The 26,590-nt window shown below is 41.8% G+C and overlaps 1 protein-coding gene across 3 annotated transcripts in view; it reads left to right on the top strand.

Annotated features, from left to right (window-relative positions):
• The first annotated feature begins 1,421 nt into the window (after positions 1–1,421).
• PROM2 (prominin 2) overlaps positions 1,422–26,590 on the top strand; it is a 76,286-nt gene continuing 51,117 nt past the window's right edge. For all 3 annotated transcript variants that reach the window (XM_040414472.1, XM_040414471.1, XM_040414473.1), the window contains exons 1-4: positions 1,422–1,812; positions 4,975–5,024; positions 7,592–7,782; positions 15,887–16,007. In XM_040414472.1, the coding sequence (XP_040270406.1) occupies positions 1,560–1,812; positions 4,975–5,024; positions 7,592–7,782; positions 15,887–16,007 (615 nt within the window). In that variant the 5' untranslated portion in view covers positions 1,422–1,559. The remainder of the gene's footprint in view (positions 1,813–4,974; positions 5,025–7,591; positions 7,783–15,886; positions 16,008–26,590) is intronic.

Raw genomic sequence — 26,590 nt, forward strand, 5'->3', positions numbered from 1 at the left:
CAAATCAACCCGTTTTGAATGTCAAGTTAACGATCCTTGAGTAACAATCGTTAACTTGAGATCTGAAACCTGTCGATTTGGCATCTGTCTTGTTTTGTATGGATTTTACCGCATCGAATAAAGGATATCATTTTATCAGAAGCTGGACCCTTCCACTTTTTACACAGTTATTGTGGCTTTGCACTGGCCACATCCGTGCCTCTGATATGATACGCAGGTGAGCGCTGCAATTTGACTTTCTATATCTAGCACAAAATACTGCCCCACCAAAACCAAATACCACAGAATAGCAGAACCAAATACCACAGTGCAGCACAAAATACCACAGTGCAATACAAAATACTGCCCAAGCCGCACAAAATATCCCCCTAGAAGAGCCTTTTGTGGTTGTGCAAGAAGCTACCTGAGGACGCCTGCAGCTGCGTACATAAGTACCTGATATTCACTGTGTGAATTAATGCTAGGTTGTTGTGTACAGCTGTGACTGAAAATGTGAGGGGACTCTGTGACTCTTATAGTGATATGGTATCAAGACATTAAAGTAAAAAAAATGTTATTCCCAATTTTTATACTTCTGATTTGTGGTGCCTCTTATGGTCCAGTGTGTCTTATGTCCGGAAAAATTGTAAATATATTAAGTCTTGAGAAGAGGCCAGAGGCGACAAGGCTTTGTTACCATAAGAGCTGTAATTCTGTACAATATTCTGCCACAGGAAAGGCTGAAACAATTTTTTAGAACAAAATAACATTAATGCTTATGTAAATGTCTAGAGTTCTTGTGCTGAATGTTGACCTAATCTAATTTCAATTTTAGATCAATGAGCCTTATCAACCTACAGTACATCTAACATTGTATATAAAATGTATTAATATATAACATTTGTAATATAGTCTTGTAGATGCACTGTACATCTGAGCCTGGTCTCCTCTATCTTTGGCCAGAGACCACTTAAGAGAGGTAGGGCTTGGGTTTCCTGGTCTTCATTGCACGAATAAGAGTGTTTATGAAAAAAGGAAAACTAAGCTCCTGCTCAGTTCCTAAACTTACTGAGGGCCTCCAGGAATACTTTTAGAAGACTTATTTGCCCTTCTTGGCATTTGATAAGAAACAAGAAAGAAGTGGAGCAGTCTTAACAATAGCCACCATGTCTCCAATGAATACTCCCCATGAATCAGTTACTTCCTCCACATGAGCTTGTCCCAAAATGTGATGCTACTTACATGGGAATGCAGAAAGTACAGGGGCTGTTGCTTGTGATGGTTGATAGTAATTAGTAATTACACTCACCTGTTCATTCCCAGGTATTTGTGACTCAGCAGAGAAGGATGTGTCTTGGATGCTCTTGCAGAACACTGGGCCTGTCCCAACACAAATAAACAGGTACATCAAGTTCATTGAAACACATGCTTATACACTCACTGTAGTCCCAGGAGTGTCTGCTCTCTCAGCTGTTGATTAATCACAGCCAGAGACAGATGTGATGGATCTTCTACTGAAGACAGACCTGAGGAGAATGAACTGTCTGAAGTTTGGCTGGTAACAGAGCAGTTGATAGAACATGGCTTCCCTGGACTTTAGGATATGCTGCATGGATGTCTTGTGTTGGTTGCTCTGTCTCCAGTTCTTCAGCATGGGGATGGTTGCTCCTCAGAGTTGTGAGTTAGTCACTGATTCTGGAGTGCTAAAATTTGACACGCTAGAAAATGATCAAAATAGTTCTATGATGAGGCAAGATTCTGGTGGACTGATCCCACTCTATAGGATGCAAAGATTGTTTCTAAATACTGTCCAGCCCAACTCCTTTCCAAAAGGTAGGACAACTATACTATACTATGTTTAATATAGATGGACACAATGCACATATTGGTTTTCTGAAATGTGGAAATGTTTTGAGTCTGTTTTGGTGCTAATCTATGTATTTTAATCTGGCCCCTCAAATATATCTACACCACTTGTGCATGGTCTCCACTTGGGAAGTGGTCCACAGTTTTCTTTACAGCCGTGTAAATGGTATAATTGAAATAATATCCCCCTGTAATATGTAATGAATGCCTGGAGAAAGATGAGCTGAGAGGGATATCGCACTTAGCTTGAGAAATATGGAGAAGTATGAAACCTTGCGGAACGTCGATTGCAATAGGATAGAGATGTTGAAAACAGTTCAGAGCAGGATATTATTACATTTTTAGGAAAGTTTACTATATTAAGAAAACTTAAAGAAATGGGATATGGAAGGTGGATTCAACAAAATATTAAACCTTAAAGGTGTTTTCCGAGAGTTTCATATAGATGACCTATCCTCAGGATAGGTCCTCAGGATTTAAACGATGGGCGTTGACACCTGGGACCCCCACCGATCAGCTGTTTGAGGAGGCCGTGATGCTGTGATGAGCCCTTCTTGCAGCTTACTCTAGTTCATCGGTCACGTGGCCTAGGTGCAACTCAGACTCATTCAAGTGAATGGGGAGGACTTGTAATACAAAGCACAGCCACTATCCAATGGACGTCACAGTGCCGCAGCCTCCTCAAACAGCTGATGGGTGGGGGTTTCAGGTGTCGGCCCCCCACCAATCAGATATGGATGACCTATCCTGAGGATACATCAATAATATAAAACATTTACCCTCATTAACGGTGTTGTGCAGGATGAAGGTTCTTCTTTTTCACTAGAAACAGTGTAGCTCTAGCCCATGAGTCACGTGAAAGAGGTGGAGCTGCAGTACAAGCCAAAGCCCAAGGGCAAGAATGGCTTAGTGTCTGGATAAAAAGCAGGCACTTTTTCTAATCCGAGACAATCACTTTGAGAAATGGTAAATGAATTGGTACAGTATATCACGGCTCATCCATGGCCCATCTTCCATTAACCTGATTGCCCTGAAGTGCTTCCAGAGATGGAGGTCTAAGACCTCATGCTTATGACCATAATACAATAATAGCGTTTTAAGGAGCCTAATGTACGCCTATACTGTACCTCCATACACAAAACCTTGCACCACAAGGTAAAAAACAGCCCTTATGCTGGGATGAGCATGCTTTTATATGGTGTTTTGCTCAGACATACATGCTGGCAGGGGCTTGTACTGCAATTTGTAGGATGTTTCATTAGCGGTTTATAATATATTAGGGAAATATTATTGCAGTGGGCTTAGTGATTTGTCTTGAGATTTCTATAGACCAATACAGAATGTTTTTTGATGTATACCCAATATTGTTGGATACAGTGGTCTGAGCTTGTGTACTTTGGGATCCCTGCAGATAACATTTCATAATGTCTTGACTGGGAATAGATGAATAAAGCCACTTATACAATGCCATGTGGGCTATGGTCATAGACATGAAATTCAGTATATTAAACTCTTGTCAATTTAATACAGATAAACGCCTTTATACAGTACATATTTTACATTATGGAGATATTGACTATTGTCTTAAAGGTTTTACTCCCATCTCAGACTTTTATGGCATGTCCACAGGTTATTCTAAAAATAAAAAAAAGTCTAATAGTTGTGGTTTGCACCTTTGGAACCCATAAATTCAACATGGGAATGCACCTTTAAACAAGTATCAGAGTCCTCAACATAACAAAGGGCAACCCTAAAACCAAGCATGCTGATGGTACAATGACTCTAGACAGGGATGTCTTATTATACAAACGGACACAAAATCCCTTTAACTAGCCATGCGTTCACTTGCAGCAGTCTGATTAAGTATTGATTGCTTGCTCTGCATAACAGTATGGGTATGTCCACATGTTGCAGAAATGCTGTGGACATTTCCTGCAATCTGCACAGAAATTCACTGTGGAAAATCCACGCCAAATAGAGTAGGGTTTGGTGTGAATTTGTTAATGATTTGCTGCTGCAAATTTTTCCTCTAGATTATGCAAAAAAATTATAATATGAAAATAAAATAATGCTTTAAATATCTGCACTTGGTGTGGAAATCGAAAAATCTGCAATTAAAAAATAAATCAGTGACAAATCCCCCACACTGCCATACTGTGGACTGGAAAACCCCATGCAGCTGGTGGACGAGATTTGTTCCACACTGAAAAAATTTCTGCTAAATAGGTCCAAGATATTTTAACTGATGATCTATCCTCTGAATAGCTCATCAGTATTTGATTGTGGGGGTCCGACACCCGGGACCCCCGCCGATCAGTTGTTTGAGAAGGCACAGGCACTTGCAGTAGCGCCGCCGCTTTCTCTCAGCTCACCAAGCACAGTGCCGTACATTGTATAGTGGCTGTGCTTGGTATCGCAGCTCAGCTGCTTTCACTTGAATGGGGCTAAGCTGCTTCTAGGCCACGTGATCGATGAACGTGACGTCAGTGGTCTAGTCAAAGCTGCAAGAAGTCCGTAGCTCTACTGCGAGCACCAATGCCTTCTCAAATAGCTGATTGGCGGGGGTCCCGGGTGTCGGAGCCCCGCCAATCAGAGACTGATGGCCTATCCGGAGGATAAATCATCAGTGAGAATACCTCGGAAAACCCCTTAAATTTGGATGTATCCTAACACAAAAGAAGATGTAGCATAGTTCAAGTTCTCTGGGTCCCAGAGCATAGACAGGGTCACCTGCACTGCTGCGTGGTGACATGTCTCCGAGCAGCATCTCACTCCTGGGTCATGTGCCGTTTGCGGACACGTCACCAGCACACATGACACCATCCATTCTGGAAATTTATATCCAGGGACAAAAGTATACAGATGACAGCCTGGGTCTCACAAAGCGAGAACCAAACGACGTGGAGCAGGTAAGTATGCTTCACTTCACAGGTCTGGTGGGGAGACGGTGGGATTTAAAAAATATGTCCATTCTGAACAACCTCCTTAAAACAGCTCAGTAAGTTTACCTTCAATCCTATGGAAAATCTCACTTAAACACATCACAAACGCATCTGTGCATTAGAGTCATTTTTGCACATTATTCTAATGTATGTAATCCAACTAAACTTCTTGCGTTTTATGTTCTAGAATTAATGCGTTCAGTATTACAAAATTCCTCAACTTTGGAAACATCACAGGTGAGTCAAGCACTGAAAGCAAAATAAAAATAAAATCTTCTCATGCCTAAGGGGCATCGGGGCATTATTATGAAGACTAGCGCACAGTTGGATGACCCTAGACATTGATAACATGACCCTGGCTGTGGAGAAGATTTATAAAGCGGAATCAGTGGGTGTTATTGCACAAGTAAAGTTATGTCTGGGGCACCCATTGTACCTCTAACCTCCCCCTGTCACACTGCTAAGCTCTGCCTCATCACACCACTAGGCTCCACCCTGGTCACACCGCTAAGCTCCACTACTGATGACCCACTAAGCCCTACTCTCAGCTTAACAGCGCATCCTGGGCACTTCGGGTGCTGCTCTAGAGCTGGGAAGAGTCCCGCTGGCAACCATGCAGCTACAGAGGCAGTATTTCCATCCTTTTGTTCTATTTTTTCAGCCAACCTCTCGTGGCCAGCAGGGGGTTTCCTGATCTCTGGGGCCCCAAGCATAAAGTCCTCCACTGGTCCTGCCCTCAGGGCACCTAACTGCTCATTTGCATATGGATTAATAGTACTGTTTCTCCAGAACGAAGCAGTGGATCACTAGGTGAAAAGTATCATTACATTCAGCGCAGCAGGTCTACAAGACATTGTGTCCGGTTTATCAGTGAATTTCCTGGTGACAGACTAATTTTAATCTACCAGTTTTACCAGGGTATGGCTTTTTTATATTTTAGAAAGGAAACTTCTGTGTACAACCTTTTATGCACAACGCCAGAACTAGAGATCAGAAAAGTTTGGGCACCATTGACGGATAACTAAAAAAAAATGCAATTCTCTGAATTTACATTATTTGATGTAAATGTTAAACAGTCGTGTTTATATGTATGTGATAAGTCAGGAATGAACCCCAATAGATGATCAGCAGGAGCTGGCGAGGGTTGGGTTGCCAGCTGGTCCTGCTTTAAGAACTGCACATCTATTGAGGGGATAGTTGTGGAGGGATGAACGTGGTGGGGTGCCTTCTCATACCTCTGTCTTGAGCACCTAGAGCAGGCATGCTCAACCTGCGGCCCTCCAGCTGTTGCAAAACTACAACTCCCAGCATGCCCTAACAGCCTACAGCTATCAGCCTACAGCAGGGCATTCTGGGAGTTGTAGTTTTACAACAGCTGGAGGGCCGCAGGTTGAGCATGCCTGACCTAGAGACTTGCGCTAACCCCGATTATGCACCCCTGAAATAGTAGAAGATTTGCTCCCTTTCAGCATTTCTGGAAGCACTGGGAAATTCAACCACTTTAGTTGCAGGACCTAATTAGAGAAAACATGACACAACAACCTCAAGAGGTTGCAGTGTTGACACACATAATGGGGGCATGGACTAATATTCCTTGTTCCTTCCTAATCATTGTGGCAATAGCACGTCGAAAGCAATGCAAATGACCTTTATTCAACCCTAAGTCGACCATATGATGTTATATCTAAACAAGTTTAAAATTTTATGAAGATTGATTTAGCAAAATAAATCTCTATAGGGAGTTTATGGCACTGACGGAAACAGCCTAATGATGTGTTGTGGTGGTTTTCACAGATTTTGAGTGAAGTGTCAGGCTGCGTGCTCAACCACCTCTCAACTCAAACTTTTTTTTTTTATTTGACTGGCTGGACAAACCCTTTAAAAGCAATGAAATGATGGGTGCACCTGAGTTTTGTTGCTCACATTTCTGATGGAGCTATTATTTCAGTAGTAGTTTGGCTGAGATAACTGTATTGACAGTGTGGTTGTCAATACAGTTGTTGGGTGTTGTGACCCACCCATGCTAAGCACGGACAACCAGACTATGAATGCCGAGCTTACCATACATTTAGATCTTCAGGTAGAGTTTGGCCAGTTGGTACCCCCATTTCATTTGGCCTTTCTTTTAAGCCGGCCATTTCTACCCAGAGAACTGCATGCTGGTGGATGCTTGAAGCAACTTTCTGACTTGTCAAGAAAGTCCAAGATAGGGCATACATACCATGGAGACAGACATGTGGCTTTTATACAGCCGGGGCCTATCCTTGGTTGGTACCATCCATTTTGGCCTTATGTGATCATCTACAGAGGAAATGCATTGTTATCAAAGAGGTGGGGAATTGGTCCAAGGGTCATGGAAACAGAATATCAGGATCTCCTTTCCTCAGTGGCCAACTTGGGTTTATAAAAGGTGTCGCAGGACAGGACCCCCTTCTCTTATAAGGCTATATGCACATGACAGTCAAAAATGCACCTTTTTTTAACAGCCATGAAACATCCGTTTTAAGACCAATGGTAGTCAATGGGGTTATTCACACGGCATTTTTTTTACTGCCAGTGAATAACGGACTTCAAAAAATAGAACATGTTCTATCTTGTCCGTTTTTCACTGACCAACTGCCCCCATACAATCGAATGGGTCAGTTTTTAACGTTCGTTTCTCAGAAAGGCATCACTGTCCACCACTGAGACCCAATTACGTGCCAAGAAATCTATTATTTCCAGTATACCTTATGTTATGTAATGTTCTTTTTGTTCTTCGATATCGCCAATATGTTGATTTGTTAAACATTCTTTCATTGCAGATTGTGAAGTATGAAGCGGGTTATGTGACCTGTGCTGTCATTGCCATCCTTTACCTCATTTTCATGCTGGCGTTTGGGTTAACGTTCTGCATATTCCAGTGTCGTTCACGAAGGGTCCTCCCGTGTGAAGGAGGCATCTGCCAGCCAACTCCTATATACGTGCTGCTCCTGTGCACATTCTGCTTGTTGTTGTAAGTTATCTATATTTACAGTATATCTATTCTATAGAAAGCTGGATTTGTTATCTGGCACAACACATGATGATCTCTTTGGTTTACACAGAACTAGGTAAACTTTACAAATTCAGGGCAAAATTTATACAGTTGCATAACACATTCAGCGTTGCTACATCTGTAGATATGAAGCAAAACATGTGTCTGAAATACCCCCATACCCAGCTCTACCTTCTTAAAGTGACCATGCAGTAAATGTCACATACAATGCAATGACATCCATATAAAAATAGCTGCATGGTCCCTCAAAGCTCTATCAGTATGACATCCCATTTCTATATTGTCACCTAAAATAACCATCATGCGTTGTATCTGATAGGAATTTTTATGTAGAACTCAATTCAGCTTTTGGATGGAAATTCCAACAAGGGCTATTTATGTCAGTAGTACAGCATAAGGTCTCTTTCACACGACCGTATGGCTTTTTCAGTGTTTTGCGGTCCGTTTTAAACGGATCCGTTTCCGTTTTTTGTTTCCGTTGTGTTTCCGTTCCGTTTTTCCGTTCCGTTTTTCCGTATGGCATATACAGTATACAGTAATTTCATAGAAAAAATTGAGCTGGGCATAACATTTTCAATAGATGGTTCCGCAACAAACGGAACAGATACGGAAGACATACGGATGCATTTCCGTATGCATTCAGTTTTTTTTGCGGACCCATTGACTTTAATGGAGCCACGGAACGTGATTTGCGGCCAAATATAGGACATGTTCTATCTTTCAACGGAACAGAAAAACGGAAATACGGAAACGGAATGCATACGGAGTACATTCAGTTTTTTTTTTGCGGAACCATTGAAATGAATGGTTCCGTATACGGACCGTATACAAAACGCAAAAAACGGCCTGCAAAACGGAAAAAAAAAACTGTCGTGTGAAAGAGGCCTAAGATTGTAAGCGCTTGGGGAAAAGGATTATAGTACGGATGATGAATATCACCAGGACTCTTTCCTGCAATACTGTGGTTTGGACTCTAAACCTTACTGAATACCTGCCTTGCAACAAGATGACTTTACAATTCCACATGCTTCCTTGGCTGATCCTCAAATGTTCCTTACATAGTGCACATTCTGTAATTGAGTGGCCAATGTAATAAATGCCAAAATGAATACTGTGGACCTGCCTATAATTAATTCATAACTAATGAATGAAAAAATAATATATATTTTAAAAAAAACAATATAACAATTCATTGAGTGGACCTGAGGCTGTCACTCACATAATGGAGGGTTGCGGTATAGGAGAAACTGAGAGTATTTTGCCCCATACCATACTTTTCAATAGTGAATAGCTGTTGAAGATGTTGGATGGGACAGCAAAGCAGTTGCTAGTTTTTGCTGAAGGAGCAGCACATCGGGTGCTAGGCTTTCATGAATACCAGCCACCAGGGGCGTAGCTAAAGGCTCATGGGCCCTAGTGCACGAGTTCAGCTTGTGCCCCCCCTTCACTCAGTGCTTTGTGGCCAGAGGCAGGGACACACATAGTCTTCCTGCTGCCTGAGGCAAAAATTGAAATAGCACCCCCAATGCCAAATTCTTGACCTAACCCCTTCCCTCCAGCCAGAGGTGTAACTTGAACAGCATGCACTTTCTATAATGCTGGTGTCTTCTTATGCAGCACAAGGGTCTTTGGGCCCCCTCAGGCTCCTGGGCCCGGTAGCGACTGCTACCTCTGCACCCCTTATAGCTACGCCCCTGCCAGCCACCTATGATGCTCTGTGGACCCCTGACTAGCATGCAACTGAAGTGATTCCTTGGTGACATGAGTGCTTAGCATGCTTCTCATGACACTATAGGTCCTGTTGATCTTTCTGACAGAGCAAAGTTGGGTGCAGGTCAGAACACCATGGTCAACCACCGACCATTAGACTGGGGACTGCTGTGCTATCTGTGCTAGTAAGGGGTGAAGAAATGCAAATGAGCTCCTAACAAGCTTTGCCTCTAATGCCACCAGATGTAAGGCAGCTATCCTATAAGTCAATATTCAGCTCTTAAAATAAGCCTTGAGACATGACTTGGATATTAAATAAGCCAGCACCTCATCTGCAGACAGCTGTTTCGGGTTGAAGCAATGGTGGAAAGTGTAACAGAATATATTATTTATTTATTAATAAAACTGCACTCTTCCTGCCTGGTATCAGGTGGTTCCCTGGGTGGTTTTGTAAAACCCCAGGGGGTACATGCCATATCTATAATGGTACTGTGCTTCTAATAGGCAGAATAATATATGTTTATTAGCTTAGTGGGTGCTTGTTCAACATCAAAATTGCAACTCCAAGGAGGAAAAGTTGTGGAATTATGGAAATCACAGGATCGATAAACAAGTTAATGATATACTAACGATAAAAAAATGGAAACAAAATACTTAAAACATCTTGATTTATACAGTATCAAGCAGCTCACTTTGCAATTACCGACCAATGACGTCCCAGATGTGATCGATGGGAGACAAGTCTGGAGACACTGCAGACCATGGTGGTACATGTAGACCACGCAGGTAGTTCACAGTAGCATGAGCAACATGAGTTGTTCTTCTGCTTAAAAAATGGTTCCTGGAACACTTTGGAGAAATGGCTGTACCACTGGTTCCACAACCAAATCAATGTAATTTCCGAGCTGTTAGTGTACCTGAAATTAGGATTAAAGGGGTCCATTATGTCACCCCACACCATAATCCCGGAAGTAGGACCAGTGTGACCAATCAATTGTGACTGCATCCGATACAAAAGGCGGGACTCATCGCTGAAGAGGATAGACCTCCATTCCAGCCTCCACTGCTGTCTTGCTGTACACCATGGTAGCTTTTGAGACCGCTGGAGTGAAGTTAATGTAACACCTGTAGCTGGACGTCTGGCTTCTGGCCTAATGTGCAAATGCATTCTGATTAGGGATGAGCGTAGTCGATTTGCATAATACTTAGTTTGAATACTGTACGAAGTGAGCACTCCGTACAGTATTAGAATGTATTGGCTCTGATGAGCCAAAGTTATTACTTTGCAAAGTCTCGCGAGACTGCTGCAATTCCAGTTCATCCTTGTTCTCCCAAACATCAGGACACACAATGTTAAACAGTGCTGACATCTCAGCCTAGATGTGTAGTGATCTTCCAGAGTGATAAATCATGGTCTCGGTTCAAAGATTCTGTCCCTCTCAGTTTGTGAGAACTAGCGATAACTGACACCTTGATGATCAGGAGACATTGCACAACCCTCCCACACGACTTAATCCAATTTTTGATGTTTCATATGGCTAAAAAACGTTGTTTTTAATCTGGATTTTATGCCCCTCCCACATGCCACAGATTGGAGCTAGGTGCTTAAAAATTTGATCAATCGCAGATCCTAGCAACTCCTGCTGCTTCTTTGATTTACATAACCTTACTGCTTGGCCTTCTTAGTGCTGCAATTTAAATGTTCAGGAGTGTACTTTATATGTCTTATATAATAAACCGTGGCAGATGGCACATACAGTAGTTTCCTATAGAGGCGAGAATATGGACATGAGCAAATGGGTGCAATATCATCCATCAGTCTGTCCTTGTGACTTCTGTTTGGAGAAATATAAGGAGGGTAAAACTGGCTTGGACAGTCTATGGTGAGATGTCTAAAAGCCTGAGGCACTGCTCCTGTATCTGCCCACACAACTCCCATATAACCATATTGTACAGTATAGAGACTAGTATATCCTTCATTTCTCAGCATATAAAAAAGTTGAAGCTAGCAATAGAAATCCTTTCCCTGTATACATGCAGTGCAGGTGATATCAGCGGGCCACATTCTAGAATAATAATATGCATAATGTGTATAGCAAACAGAGGGGAGAGAGCAGTCACCTTTAATTATCTCCAGATTAAGCATCTGATGAAGTGAGTGTGGCAGGCTGGACTGTCACCGCTGTCACTTGACCTCATTTCAGAACTGCCGTCATTTCATTTTACCTCTAAAGTGCCTGGGAGCCTCTTAGAGAGCTTGGTAATTCACCTGAATCACAGAAGAACAGGCACTCTCTCTGGATGGCTGGTAGCTTAAATTCCATCCTCTCACTGGCCATTCCAGCTTTGCAGGAGTTAAATATAAATTTAATTTTGTGAGAATCGTCATTGTCTATGGAGGAGAATCAGCGGCTGCAGAAGCTGCAATAAAAGCAGGTCCCACATAAAAACACTAGATTATATGTGACGTGTAAGTCATATCGGTGGGGGTTCAACCAATGGAACCCACATCAATGATTACACTGAAAGGACCACAGCTCGGATCGTACTGATCCATTTGGCTATTTTATAAAACCACAGCACAACCCACCTAGTGTTGTATGGGAACTGCAGCACAACCCCATTAATTACCCCTGCAGCGTTGCTCAGCGATAACAGCTAATCATGGTCATTCCAGTAGGACCTCCACAATCATCCAATTGTCTGAGGACCTTTCACACAGGTAGGGGTTTCAGGCGTGAGCGCTGCATCTGACCAATGGTGGAAATACACACGACTCATATCATAAGCCTATACTGTATCCTTGGCTCACATGAAACTCAATAGATCTGATTCTTTACAGTGGGAAACTCCTTATACCCATGAGATGTTTAGTTGATTTTGCTTGACTTTTATATCATACATATGACCACCCTTCAGTCTGCCCTGTCTTGCCATGCTTTACATATCCACTGTATTACCAATCCTTGATTGGCGTCTATTTACATCACGTTTTATTAATGCCCAAAAAAAAAGAGAAAAAAAGCATGAATCGCGCATCTACAGTATATGCCCTACGTTGATCTGTTATTGCTTCTCAGCACAGTTCATATCACTTCTCAATATAATAAATAGTATACCACACCCTATCCTATGTACTGTACATGAGGTATTAGTATCCTTTTTGATCCAAATTTATAGGCCCACTCACCACGCCAAGGTTACCTCTAAATTGGTGCAGCACCACATGACGACTACCGCCATCACAACATCACACCGGCGGACGGTGCAACCCAGCTGTCCAACAGCACCCCTACTGTCAGACTAAGCCCTCTTGGCACTGGGCAGCACCGACCCACAGGCACAGCATCACAGCAACAACGGCAGCCATGCAGCACTGCACCATGTGAATAGATGTTAAAAGCTCACCTTCCCATGATTTTCTCTTTTTGTCGGATGCTTTATTAATGCATTTGCTCTATAGTCTTTGTTGAAGCTTTTATATGCATGAACAAGCCAACAACATTGTCCCAATGGCAAATATCAAAGACCTTTATAGAACCATTCATACATATGGATGTCAGCTGTTCCTGACACAAGATCTCTTTTCATGTAGTGATAAGCTAGTCAGCTAGCTATTGAGCCTCACCTGTAGCCATTGTGCTAAAAAGTTTTCATCTAGCAATATAATTACTAGATTAGTCTAGACATCTAGGTGTGCGTCATGTCATCTACCAATGCACGAAAATGGCTGCCCTGATTTATATGCCTGAAGACCCTTTAAACAGGTCAAGAAAGCAGGAAATGAATGGGGACAAATGTTTCTATGAACATTGTTCCCTCATGATTGTCCATTCGTTTAGCTGCATTTATATGCAGCAATGATCCATGCTGTGCAGTGAGCCGTTGGTTTACTGATAAAGGGTTAATGTTATTGTTTACTACTAAAGCTGTTTACTGTGATGCTAACTATGATCTATGCGCTCTGTATGTATGTGTAGGAATTAGTTCACTGGCAGTCCTTACTAATAGTTGCCGGGTTGTGCGATGGCTCCATTTTCCCTTGGTTAGAGGAGGTTCCTGGAAAGCCAGCCAAGAGTGAACATGCATGCTGCTGCAGTTTTATAAGCTAGACAAACAAAAGGTCAAGAATAGAATCATTCTCTAGGGATACACCATCCCTGTGAGTGAAAACTGCCAAAAAATAAACTTTACTAAGAACCAACATCTGAGGGATTTAACTTTTGCAGAAAGTTGAGGACCAAATTAAAGGGATAGTGCTGGGGTAAAGACAGTAAAGTAATGCACGCATGCAGCTGGAGCCTTTACTGCATGTGGTTTGGGTTATCTTACTTCTGACAAGAGTTATCTTACTACTGAGATGGACTAGCCATCCGATCTTGGACTGCACTCTGCAGTTGGGCATGGCAGAAATATATGATTGCACACCTTTGGTCATTTGGGAAGATTGCATGTATCTATAGAAAAAGACTTGTGGAGGACCATCGTAATAGCTACCTACTGTCCACAGCCTTTGGAAAAGTCTACTCCATGAGATATGTGTATGCACAATGTATAAGAAGGCCCACCACCTACCATGTGATTTTTATAATACTTTCGTCTTCTTATGTGGCCACCTCTTCACCCAAAATAGCTAAGCATCTATATATATAAAAATAAAAAAACATTGGCTAAACATCAAAAAAATGATTTTGAATTCCTCTGTTTTTCATTTTGTTAATTGTACGGTGGGCTTTACATTTTGAGGAACACCTGTCAGTGCTGCCAATCAGTCATTTGTGAGATCATTCACACAAGGATCCCACCAGCAACATAACAGACTAAACAGAAAGTCAGTTTAAAAAAATAATTACTCTCTGGTCCTTGAGCACCATCACAAATGATCAACCAAGTTTGTCTCATCATGCCATATCCATATACACATTTCAGCCTAAGAAGGCCAAAATTTTCCAACCAGTCATGTCTATTTTTCAAACAAGTTTACATGTCTATATGGCCCAGAGCTGCAATTGTGAGATGGGGAAACAGCTCTCCTTGTCTGAACACTGTTTGTGTAAATTAAATTAAATCATCTGGACTGACATTTTGCTGTTTGGCCACAAGATGCCGCTGTTTCCTAAACACAGCTACAGACTGCATATATTTCCATATTCATGAGAGGTGGAGTTACACAAAGCCTGGAGAGGAAGAGAAAGGAAGCAGCCATCTTAGAGGGAGGTGAGACTAAGGAACTGTGTCAGCAGAGGATCCGACGGTATCCAGGTGTGAGAGCATCCCTCAGTGACCAGAGCTGCAGTTAAGTGAAGCTGATTGTGTCCAAGACCCTGATCCTGACCAGAGGAAACAGGATTGCTTCCAGGAACGCTGATGAGAGCTGAGGAGCAAAGCTACATACACTGGAGTACCGTATGCTTGTTGGAGAGGCATTTGTTCTGTTCAGAGTCACCAGCGGAGGCAGAGAAGATTGTGCACGCACCTCATTACAGTGTTGGCGCCTAGAGACTGAGACCAGGCCTGTAGTTAGTTATATAGGGTCTCTGTTTGTGTCAGGCCACAAGTGTTGCTATTGTTCTTTGCAAGGACTCCATAATTTAAAGGGACATTTTACATTGGAGAGCTGATAAACTTTCCACAAACTCAAGCCAGGCTAAGGTTTTGCTCAGGAGGAATACTTAGCCACGTGCTATAAGACCAGTTATGGGAGGGGGAATACTGTAGACCTTTGTAAGATTGTAAGCTGTTGTGCGGCACTGCAGGCTAGTCCCTACCACACACCCATACATTTATTCTTGTTTTTTTAGGGTAATAATAGGTAAGGTGTGGCAGTTTAGTTGTGCCTGCCAGTAGGTAAATTACCACGCTTTCTTCCTGCATCCATCGGAGGGCGCCATGCTGTGCAGCACAAGGGTCTCAGCCTTCGGGCTGGGTGTATGTAAATTTATTGTATGTTCTCAGCATTTGTGGTTGTGTTCATTACCACGTTTAAGTAAAATTCTGTTTTGGCAAAAGCTGGTGGTGGAGTTGTTTTCCTTGTTCATGACACAATATCAATTCCATAAAATAGACAAGAGTGGTGCTGTTTGTATGTTGGCGGGAAACACTTTTTTTCTATGTAAGTTGAACAAGTCCTCATGTCATCAATGATTTCATTATATCTCGGAGTTTCTATCTATGAATATTAATGAACGTGTAAAACCAAAGCTGAAAAGCTGGTTTGGTTTGCTCTATGTATGTAGGTGTCTATTAGTTGGAGCTCCAAATTTAGCTTACAAGTTATATTTTCAATGGTTGATACAATCAATTGCTTAATGTGATAAATCATTGAAATTCTTTCTCTTCTCTGCTGTCCTAGTGCTGGAATAGTCTGTACTTTCTACTTGAACCAGAAGACACATGAAGAGGTTGGCAGGGGTGTGCAGGACTTGACGAGAATCATGCAGAACTTTCGGTCTTCTGTAAGCAGCATACCACAGGTACGGGACACGGAAGTATCTGTACTTCTATAGGATCTTTGGCTGAGATAATGGGATACTACTTAGACATTTACATAGGGTAATCAATTCTGGGTAGCAAGCCAATAGTTACCATAGAGGTAGTCTATATAGGTGTTTTGGGCCCTTGGACAGAGGGCACCCATCCATAGTCCGTTTTCATGACCTTCACCAGAGGAACTGCATAGTTTTCAAAAAAGAAGGTGAGGAATTGACCCAACTGTCGTGGAAGATTAAATGGGTACTGAACCCTTTTGTCCTGGGTGAATAAACTTGGCACCATAATGAGGGGTCCATTTTGATATTTAGAGTGAGAACCCCTATTTTCTGTGTAGATCACTGATTAATAAGGATCCTGAAATTTGATGGTCCAAGAAACTCAAGATCCCTGACAGTGATGTCTCTGGACTGACTGCACAGTTTTAGACTACTGATTTTCACCCACATTGACATAGTGAAGAAGCAGTAGTCTGAAAGTCCTGGCAACAGTCATAATCTAAGAGCTATACAGCACTGTTAAAGGGATTTTACAGGACTAGAGAATTGATGGCCTATCCTTAGGAATGGTCATCAATGTCAGATCAGTATGGTTCCAACTCTAGACACCTTAACGATCAGCTGTTTGAAGGGGCCTTTGCTGCTACGCAACTTATTCCCGTTTACAGGGAATTAATTTCAGGGCCCAACCCTTATATCTCCAATAAAGTTTAATATATTTTGAATCAAAGAAAATGTGAGATATTTATCATTTCCCAAAGCTATATTTCTGGTAAAAAAAAAGGTCACAATTCCTGTGTTTGCAAGTGACATTTGTACGCTGCCCTCGCCACTTTTAGGGAAGTAACATGGCAGAGAGGGGGTGGGCCACACAAATTTATCTCCTTTTAAGCCACGTGTAAATGAAAGATTGAAATCAGAACTTTGGCCCACCGAAAAATCCTCTGGTACTCTGGTGGACTAGCCCATCCCTGACTGTTTCCATTTATTTAACAGATGTTTGGAGACATATGTGATTCTTATTGATAGTTCTGTTTTTTGGGAAAGAGAGCCCAGTCATGTCACATTAATATTGAGACAAAGTCACACACACAACTTTAGCTGGACTAAGAAGCATGTAGCCCTAGCTTACCGTGTGTTGGCAGCGGTTCACCTTGGTACATTCTATTTTTACCCACTTTAGACCCATATTGTCTGCCATTCCTTTTAAGTGGAGTATTATCCCTTAAAAAATATAATGCTGCACCAAGAACTACATTATTATTTTCCATTAAGACAAGCTTTGATCTTCAATGATTTCTCTCTTCTTGGAGGGACTGAGCCCTTTAACCCATGTCTTTATCTGCTTCCCTCTGATGAGATCAGAAAAAGAGGATTATAAAGAGCGCAGCTGAACGCCACGTATTCTGGATGCCAGTATCAGCTCCAGTGTATAATTAATGTTGTAAGGAAACAAAGTCTTAGCAATAGATTGCAAGTCATCAGTCCAAGATGTTAGCAGCTTCTTATTTTCTACCCTAAAATCCATGCTAGCTATATTTATTTAATGGCGAAAAGATTTGAAGCACATTAAATACTGTATCAGGAAGGATAAAAGCAGTGTAAGTGGGGACATTGCTCCACGTCTGAGAACAAGCTTCATACACTCCACTGATGATAGGGAGAGACAGCTGGAATCCCATGGGGAAAAGGTAAGAAATCAAAGCAGGGACTATTTGAAAGTAGGAAAAGTAGAAAGAGAAGGAGGTCACAGACGTGTTACATTATGACAGGAGGTCACAGTAAATGTTCCGGTGGGGCACATCAATCCTGACGCTTTACCGTAGGCCACAGCTACAAAATCTCTATGAACCTTCCATCACTGCAGTTTACTGTGCGCACTCTCCCCCAAGTATAACCTTCGAAGGAGTGTGACTTTAAGAGTGTCACTGTCCTAGGATCCAGAAGAAAGCCTTAATTTATGTATTTATTATATGCACTTATATAGATAGCACTGCTATATATTTCGCAGTGACTTACAGACATTAGCATCACTCGCTGTCCCCAATGGAGCTCACAATCTAAGGTCCCTATCGGTATGTCTTTGAAGTGTGGGAGGAAACCCACTCAAAAACGGGGAGAACCTACAAACTCCATGCGGACGTTGTCCTTGGTCGAATTTGCTCTGCAAGGCACCAGTGCTAACCACTTTAATAAGACCAGGAGGCGAGTCTGCACCACCTGGAACCTGGGGACTGGGACCAGTGAGCAGAGCTGTAACATAAGTAGTGGAAGGAGGTTCCAACTGTTACCACATTGGTGTCCCTGAGACATGATCTAATGGGTTAGCTACTATGGAAGCTGGTGGGCCTAAAGAAGGTTCCAAAATCCGCTATATGTGTAAGCCTATTAAACTAACAGACATAATGAACTACAGGACAGAATAATTGCAGTGTATTATATTACTGATCACATGTAAACAAAAGAAGAAGTAAAAAGTTGAATAAAATTGTTATATAGAATTCAATTTTTTTATGGAAGTTTAAATATATTTTAAAAAGTGTACATAAATGGTATTTCCATAACTGTAAAGACCCATACTATAAATTTTCCATGTTATTTAAAGGGGTTATCCTACTAATAATGTAAAAAAATTAACATAACCTTTTTCTAACAAAGCTAGAACCAGCCATGTACCTCACATGGATTCAGAGATCTCACCATTTATTGATCCAATTCTTCTGCTAGATTTATTACAAGCTGAGGTGGCGTGCACTTTCTCAGGAGTGTGTCCTTTCTGCTGCAGATGCTGGCAGTTGAAGGATGAAGCTGAACATGTGCTTTTGTCTCAGTGAGCAGGACTGAGAAATTACAAAAAGAGCAAACAGCAGGTGGCGCTATACAGATAGTGTAATGACCGGCGTCACGCAAAGGGAGGGAAATGGGAAGGCCCTGTCCAAGGGAGAGGGAAAGATGGTGACCCCTGACTCACCTTGCGGCTGGCACCTGACTGCCCTGACGTTCCTAGACGGGTTCCTCACCCGTACGCCGATCACGTGCCTAAACCCTGGCTTTCCCTAAGATGAGCCCTATGTAGTGAACGGGGCGGTGGGATCACTAGTCCGCACCACTGACACTAAGAGGAAAACACCAAGGAGAGGACAGACAATACAGACAAACATATAATCCCAGGTGGGCGACAACAGCAGACCACCAAGGCCCACAGGGATCCGGAGGGTAACGTTCTGGAACGACAACCAGGGAACACAGCTACACAGCTCCAGTGGGTCAGTATAGAAGTCCAGGCAGGAAGCTCTATATCTGGCAACCAGAGAAGTGGGAGATGGGAATATAAGGAGGTTGGGATTGCTGGACAAGAAACAGCTGAGGAGGAGACTCTACGGATCCCTGAGTGAGCCAAAAAGGATTGCAAGGCAAACCCAGAAAGCTACCATTAATAAACAGCACTGTCTTTAGACATAGAGCGCGCAGCCACCCGCTGCGACTTCCTGACCCCGGGTATAACGGAGTCAGGCGTGGCTCTTGACACCCTCGTGACAGATAGATTTCACTGAACAACTTAGTAGCTATAATAAATGTTTAATTACATGCAATTACAAAAGTATTCACTCAGGTGCTGGTTTGAAAACTGTAGAATATATTATGTGGAAAAACCTACACCATGAATACCAGGGGGAAAAAACTAAGTCGGAACAGTTCATCAATAAGTCACATGAATGTACCCCAAAATGGTGCCAATGAAAACTACAACTTGTTTTAATAAGCCCCTGGTAAGCTACATTGATGGTGAAAAAAAGTAATGGCGACATACAGCTGAATGATTTTTAACTTAAAAATATAATTTTTATTGTGCAAATTAGTAAAACATAAAACGATCCATGATCGTAAGGGTACCATTGAAAAATACATCCCAAAAATAGAGGGTCCTCGAGTCCCTTGTGTACATGTTGGGGCACCGCTCCAGACTGAGATAATCCCAAAGAAGTGAATGGAGAGGTGGACTGACTTCAGAGAGGGAACTTGTGGACCCTCCACTATCAGATTGCTCGATGTCCTAGTGGTCACAGCCCCATCGGTCTGACCTTTGTAACCTATTCTGTGAAAAGGTCACAAATAGTGATGAGTGAATTGATTCTTTACAATAAAAATTCAAAAAAAATGGATTCTGTACAATTAGAAGACGAGAGAGAGAGAGAGAGAGAGAGAGAGAGAATATCATCCATAACTTGTCAGGTCATCTGAAGCACTTTCGATTCAGGATCAGACCCGAATCGTATTTTCGGATATTCACGCATCACCACTAGTCAGAAATACGTTTTTAACTCCTTTAAGGCCAAAATAGCTGGTCAAATAAAGCTAAATTAGTAAAGTCCTAAATGTGTCTAACTTAACCAAACTCCAGAGTGCTCCCCTTCGGAACCCGAGACACGTAATACGGGTGAGGTTTCTCTCTTGGGCGAGGATTTTCTCTTGGTTACATTATTCAAAGGCTGATTGATTGTGAGTGGGAAAGTTTTTAAGTGCAGGTTTATTGTACGTTGGCTTTCATATTCCTATACTTTACATGAGTATGGACTTTATATTACTGGCTAGGCCTCCACTCTGACTAAAACTTCTGTGCACTGATAAATTGAGGTCATTGTCCCTTAAACATTGGGATGTGGCTTCTTCTGTCTATAAAAGAATGTCAAGATAATACTGTAATTATGACAATTCTAAATGACAGACGAGAACTAACAATATCAGATGGTCATGAACGCAACCATTTTTTTACAATTACAGATTAAGTACATGAGATTAGAGAAAGGCATATCACGTGTAACCGCATTTGTCCCATTGTCATAAAAGCATTGCATCACCCTTGTCACACCCTTCATTGTGCTCTGATTAAAAAGAGAGATGTGAAGTCAGCATTACCTGTTGTCAATAGGACGGTACCAATAGGGAGGTCAGAGGTAGTAGTCACACCCGGACCCCGGAGCACAGGGCAGGTGAAATGCTACTCTACTACATAAGACATCAGGATAATAAATGGAAGGAGGGAGGTAATAGGGTGAGGTTTTGCATTAAGGCTCACGACTTTCAAGGTACACCTCTGTCACATATGGTATTGATCCAGAAAAACCAGTATTATTATATTACTGTTTTCAACATTACTCCTATGTGGCAATCATTATGTCATACAACGGCTATTACTCAGGTCCTATACACGTTCTCGTGGAAATCATTGGCAGTTACCAATTATTACTAGTCCTCACCTCCCCAGTAGGGTAACATTAGCAGTTTACAGCAGGGGAACCATACTAGTCTTCTGTGGGAATCATTACCAGTATCATGTGGGGGCGATTACCAGTTACTTTCTGCAGGAACCATACTAATTCCTATGAGAATGATTATTTGTTTCTGTGAGAACCATTAACTGTCCCTAGAAGTAAATATTACCCGTCTCATGTGGGAACCATTGACTGTCCCTATGTCCCTAGAAGGAAACTACCTATCTCATGTGGGAACCATTGACTGTCCCTATGTCCCTAGAAGGAAACTACCTATCTCATGTGGGAACCATTGCAGGTTTCTTGTATGAACCATTACTAGAAGTCATCCCTAGACTGTGTCATAAGTTCATGTGGAAATGAGGTCATAGCAGTTTCCAGTGGAAAACATTATTAGTCCTGTGTAGAAATAACTACCACCAAAGTCCAGTGGGTATTATTAACAGTGCCCTCTGGGGAGCATTACCAATATTACCAATCTCCCATAGGAACACTTCTGAGTAGAGATGAGCACATTTCTCAAAAATTTGATTCGGTCGGTTTGCCGAATTTTCCGAAAAGTTTCAATTCGATCCGAATTAATTCGTAGCAAATCGTGTTAAAAAACGGCTATTTCCTGGCTGCAGAGAGCCTGTATAGTGGTGTAGAACACTGTGCCTTGCAGTAACACGCATAGGGAGTCTGCTGTGGTAGTGAAACAATACTGTGAATCAGTATGACATGCAGATGAAGGTGTCGCTCTTAGAATCACTGCACACTTCACTTATTTAGGAAGTTATGGGGCCAAAACTGACCAAATAACTCAATTGTGAACTCAGCCTTACAGGTCAATGTTAGCACCAGGTATAAAGAATCGTGCAGAGGCCCAAGATCCTACTGTAGCGTGAAGAAGCGTACTCCTTTTACACCGTCGTCAGCTGATTCCACATAGATAACTACAGAACCTGTTCTATTATACACTTATACAAGTAGAGCCCCTGACAGATTGGAGAGGGGGTCAGCAGTAGGTTTGTGTTGACGTCACTGATTATTTTGCCCTTCCTCTGATTCGTCAGAACAATAACCCCCAAAAAACGGATCCTGTCTGTTGAGCATCCGCCTTCACTCGGTTAGCATTTGGTCAGTAATCAATCAGTATTGCTAATGCAAAAAAAAAACGGAGTGAATCCAAAACAGAGATGACACGTGAATGGAATATTTGCATGTCTTCCGTGTTTTGTACTGACTCCTGCTTTTGGCTACCAAATCATAAGCCAATTCTGATGGGACCATACAGGCCTTACAGCTGCTACACAGACAGGATCCGTTGTGCGTCTCATTTTTCCTTCCTCCCTTTTTTCCCCCCACTAATACACGACAAAAAAAGGCTTTAGAACATATAACTGCAGCCGTGAATGGCAAATATTTTTTTATTGCCACTAATACACGCCAAAAAGGGCTTTAATTTTCTCACTTCACCACATAACGGCTATTAAGCCCTTTTTCTTTTCCCCCACTAATACACCCCAAAAAGAGGCTTCAGAACATATAACTGCAGCCGTGAACGGCAAATTAAGTTGCCACTAATACACTCCAAAAAGGGCTGTCATTTTCTTACTTCACCACACAACAGCTAATAAGCCCCTGTTTTTCCCCCAATAATACACGCCAAAAAAAAGGCTTTAGAACATATAACTGCGGCCGTGAACGGCAAAAAAAGTTTTTTTTGACACTAATACACGCCAAAAAGGGCTGTAATTTTCTCACTTCACCACACAACAGCTAATAAGCACGTTTTCTTTTTCCCCACTAATACACCCCAAAAAGAGGCTTCAGAACATATAACTGTGGCCGAGAACAGCAAATAATATTTTTTTTTGCCACTAATACATTCCAAAAAGCGCTGCAATTTTCTCACTTCAACACACAACGGCTAATAAGCCCCTTTTTTTTTCTCCACTAATACACGCCAAAAAAAGGCTTTAGAACATTTAAATAACTGCACCGCAGAAGAGCTAATAAGACCCCAATAACAAGAACAGTTTGCTGGAATTACAGAGGTATTATCTATTGCAAACCTGAAATGAGCAGCAGTATAATTGCAATTTGGATTACCAGTCAGTGCAGAAAGGTATAATAGGATTGTTCCTATTACCCAGGCAGTACACACCCCTATTGAACCCTGTTCTGCTTCAATACTGTGGAATGATTCCTCCCTATCCTTTCCCTACACTTCCAATGCTCTTTCCCTGAACTTCAAGTCTTTTGTAGCACTGTCCCTAGTGCCTGCTGACTTCTTTCCCTGCACTAAGTTCACTGGAAAATGGCTGAATCCAAGATGGCTGAGGCTATTTATAGGGCTGTGACATCACAGGGCTGGCTGGTAGTGTTGAGCGCGAATATTCGAATAGCGAATATTTATTGCGAATATTGCAACTTCGCTAATTTGCGAATATTTTAAATATAGTGCTATATATTCGCTATATCGAATATTTGTCATTTTTTCACATCTGAAAACATGATTCCTCCCTGCTTCTTTCTTGTGGGTCAATGAGATCAAAGAAAAAGATGAGCGGCATAGGCAATATTAGTTTTCGTGATATTTCATGAAATTTTTCGCATAATATTCACAATAAATTCTCGAATTTTAGAATTCGTGATCTCGTCATTATTTTCACTATTACGCAAATCGGCACTAATAATGCGCATATTTTTGGCGCAATACATGCAACTTCACATGTTATCAGGTCTGAGTAGATATTACTGATTGGTGCACTAAGTATTGTTGTGACATCACAGCACTATGTCTGTAGCATGTATGTATGGACAGCAGAGAAACAGTAATTCCTACCGCACTACATAACACCCTGCACTGGAACCTATCAGCTACACTCTATCACTATCTAACCTACACTGACTGTCTTACACTAACTATCTGTATTATATATATGAGCTAACTAACTATCTGATGTAATTGGATAAGGAATATGATCCAGATGAAAGCACAGAGCACAGCAATGTCACTGCTCTCTGTCTCAGAACTGCAAGAAAACAGCAGAAAATGGCTGCTGGGGAGGTTCTTATATAGTAAGGGGCAGGCAACTTTCCTATTGGTTGCTAGGGATGTTGCTAAGCTCCGACAAAGACATTGCAGCCTTCTCATTGGCCCACAAGCAAGAGGGGAGGTTACTGATAGAAAAAAAATCTAGAATATTTGCAATCACAAATATATAGCACTATATTCTACTGTATATCTTCGCAAATTCTCAAAGTGGCGATATTCGCAATAAAAATTTGCGATTAGAATATTCGCAATCAACACTAGTGCCCAGGAACTTTAAGACTTTAAGCTCCTTGACATGTGGCTATGGAGACTCAGTCGTCCTTTTCAGACAGCAATACTCCAAAGAAACTCTCTCTACACCTTCTCTTTTACATCTGGGCTGCTTTTTGGGCTCTTTCCTGGTCTTTCTCTTGCCTTGCCAAGGCTGGCACCTAATCCGGGGCTGGCTTTCAGATCAGATTTTTAACATGTACTCTGCTCTCTGCCCTTAGACTCACACACACTAAAATGAACACTGGGCTCACCCCTACTCTCTATATAAAGAGGGAATGAACAGTCCCATCTAGTGATGGATGTAAATACAGCCTATTAACTCCTTGGTTAGCACAAATACATGAAATACATATATTACATGAAAGCACAGCTTTACATGCCTTTTTACTGTGAACCACTGCATTGCAGTAGGATGTTGCATTGTCGGACAGCAGGGTTGCTGTTTGACTCCTGGGTCCCGCTGCCTACTAGGGCAGTGCCGCTTTGTCACCGCAGTGTGCTGCGCCTTTTTGTCAGAGTAGGTCCCACTCAAAGATGCAACCTTGGCGTGGTGAGTGGGCTTATGCCTTTTGATCAAAATGTACACTAATGCCTCTTGTACAGCATGTAGTATAGGGGGCTGTGCACTTAATATTGCGCTGAGAAGTGAGTTTGATTAGCTCTAGGCATAGCATGTGAATGTGCGATCCAGTTCTGTTTTTCTCCCCTTGATATATGCATGTTGCATATGGAGGTTGCTGCATAATTGTTTTTGCATTCATTTCCAGATGACCCAGTGCCCCATATTAGTGAGAACAGCCATATTGAGTTACTTATTGTACTCCATCCACTGCCATTTCTTCTTCTTCTACTACTTCACTATGCCTTGTTCTGAATATATTAGCTATCACAAAAATGTATAATACTGTCAAGTTTTACAGAACAAATGCCACTTTCTATGACTCAATAGGGTTTTCTTCATTAGACAACCCCCTTAATGATGCTGTCAGCTATCATGCTGAACTTGATTGAGGGTGGGTGGGGCTACATTCGGAATTTCCTGCCTTGGGCACCATGAATGAAAAGCAAACATGTAAGGGGTTAATATTCCTATTTCTTTTCTGAAGCCAACCTGGTGGCCGGACATGAAGATATATTACTCCCCACATAAGTCTATGGGGTAAATTTATCTAGTCTTGTGCGCCACAAAATTGGCATAAAAAAAGTCACCCTTTGTTAAAAAAATTATATGACCTTTTTGGGGTTTTACGCTATGCTTTCCAAAAAAGTTCAAGTGGCATATGGGGCTTAGCAAGAGGAGACATGGCCTCCTGTGACCCAGCAAATTTATTATAATTTATGCCAAAAATTGGCTCATAGCTAGCATAGAGGGAGGAGGGTCAGAATTGTATCTATTTTATTGAGGCCTTCACCTTTTATTAAAATATGAGCATCTCAGGCCATAGAAACATAAAAAATTTATGGCAGAAAAAGACCACCTGCTCCATCTAGTCTGCCCAGCTCAAACTAGATCAAGACTGGCATAGGAAATGCTAGTAAAATTCCCTTCCCTATGATTTGTCACTGTATACTTCTGGAATATGTCTGAAGCACCATAGGAACTTTGCTAGCCCTACTAAGAACAATCACTCTGCCAAAATCATAAGCAGGTAGAACTAATGGGCCTCTTTATGTTCACTAATGTCAGATGTTGTGAGGATTAGGTTTCCACAGTGAAGCTACAGAACTGCCCTATTTAGAACCATGAACAACTTCTTGGCACATTAGATGTTTGGAGGTTTGTCCTATTTGTAGTTGTGCTTCACCCACACAACCTAGAAAATGGAAGTCACAGTTCTAATTAGCAGGTCATTAGCCATTATTGTACAGTGTTGATCTGCCTGCAACCTCAAGGTGCCATTACCTATATGAGCTTCAGACGGCATGGAACAAAGGAAATTGATTTCTTTACAAAAAAAAATATAATTCTGTTGTCTAAA

This window comes from Bufo bufo, chromosome 1 (genome assembly GCF_905171765.1).
Source record: "Bufo bufo chromosome 1, aBufBuf1.1, whole genome shotgun sequence".
Lineage (NCBI taxonomy): Eukaryota > Metazoa > Chordata > Amphibia > Anura > Bufonidae > Bufo > Bufo bufo.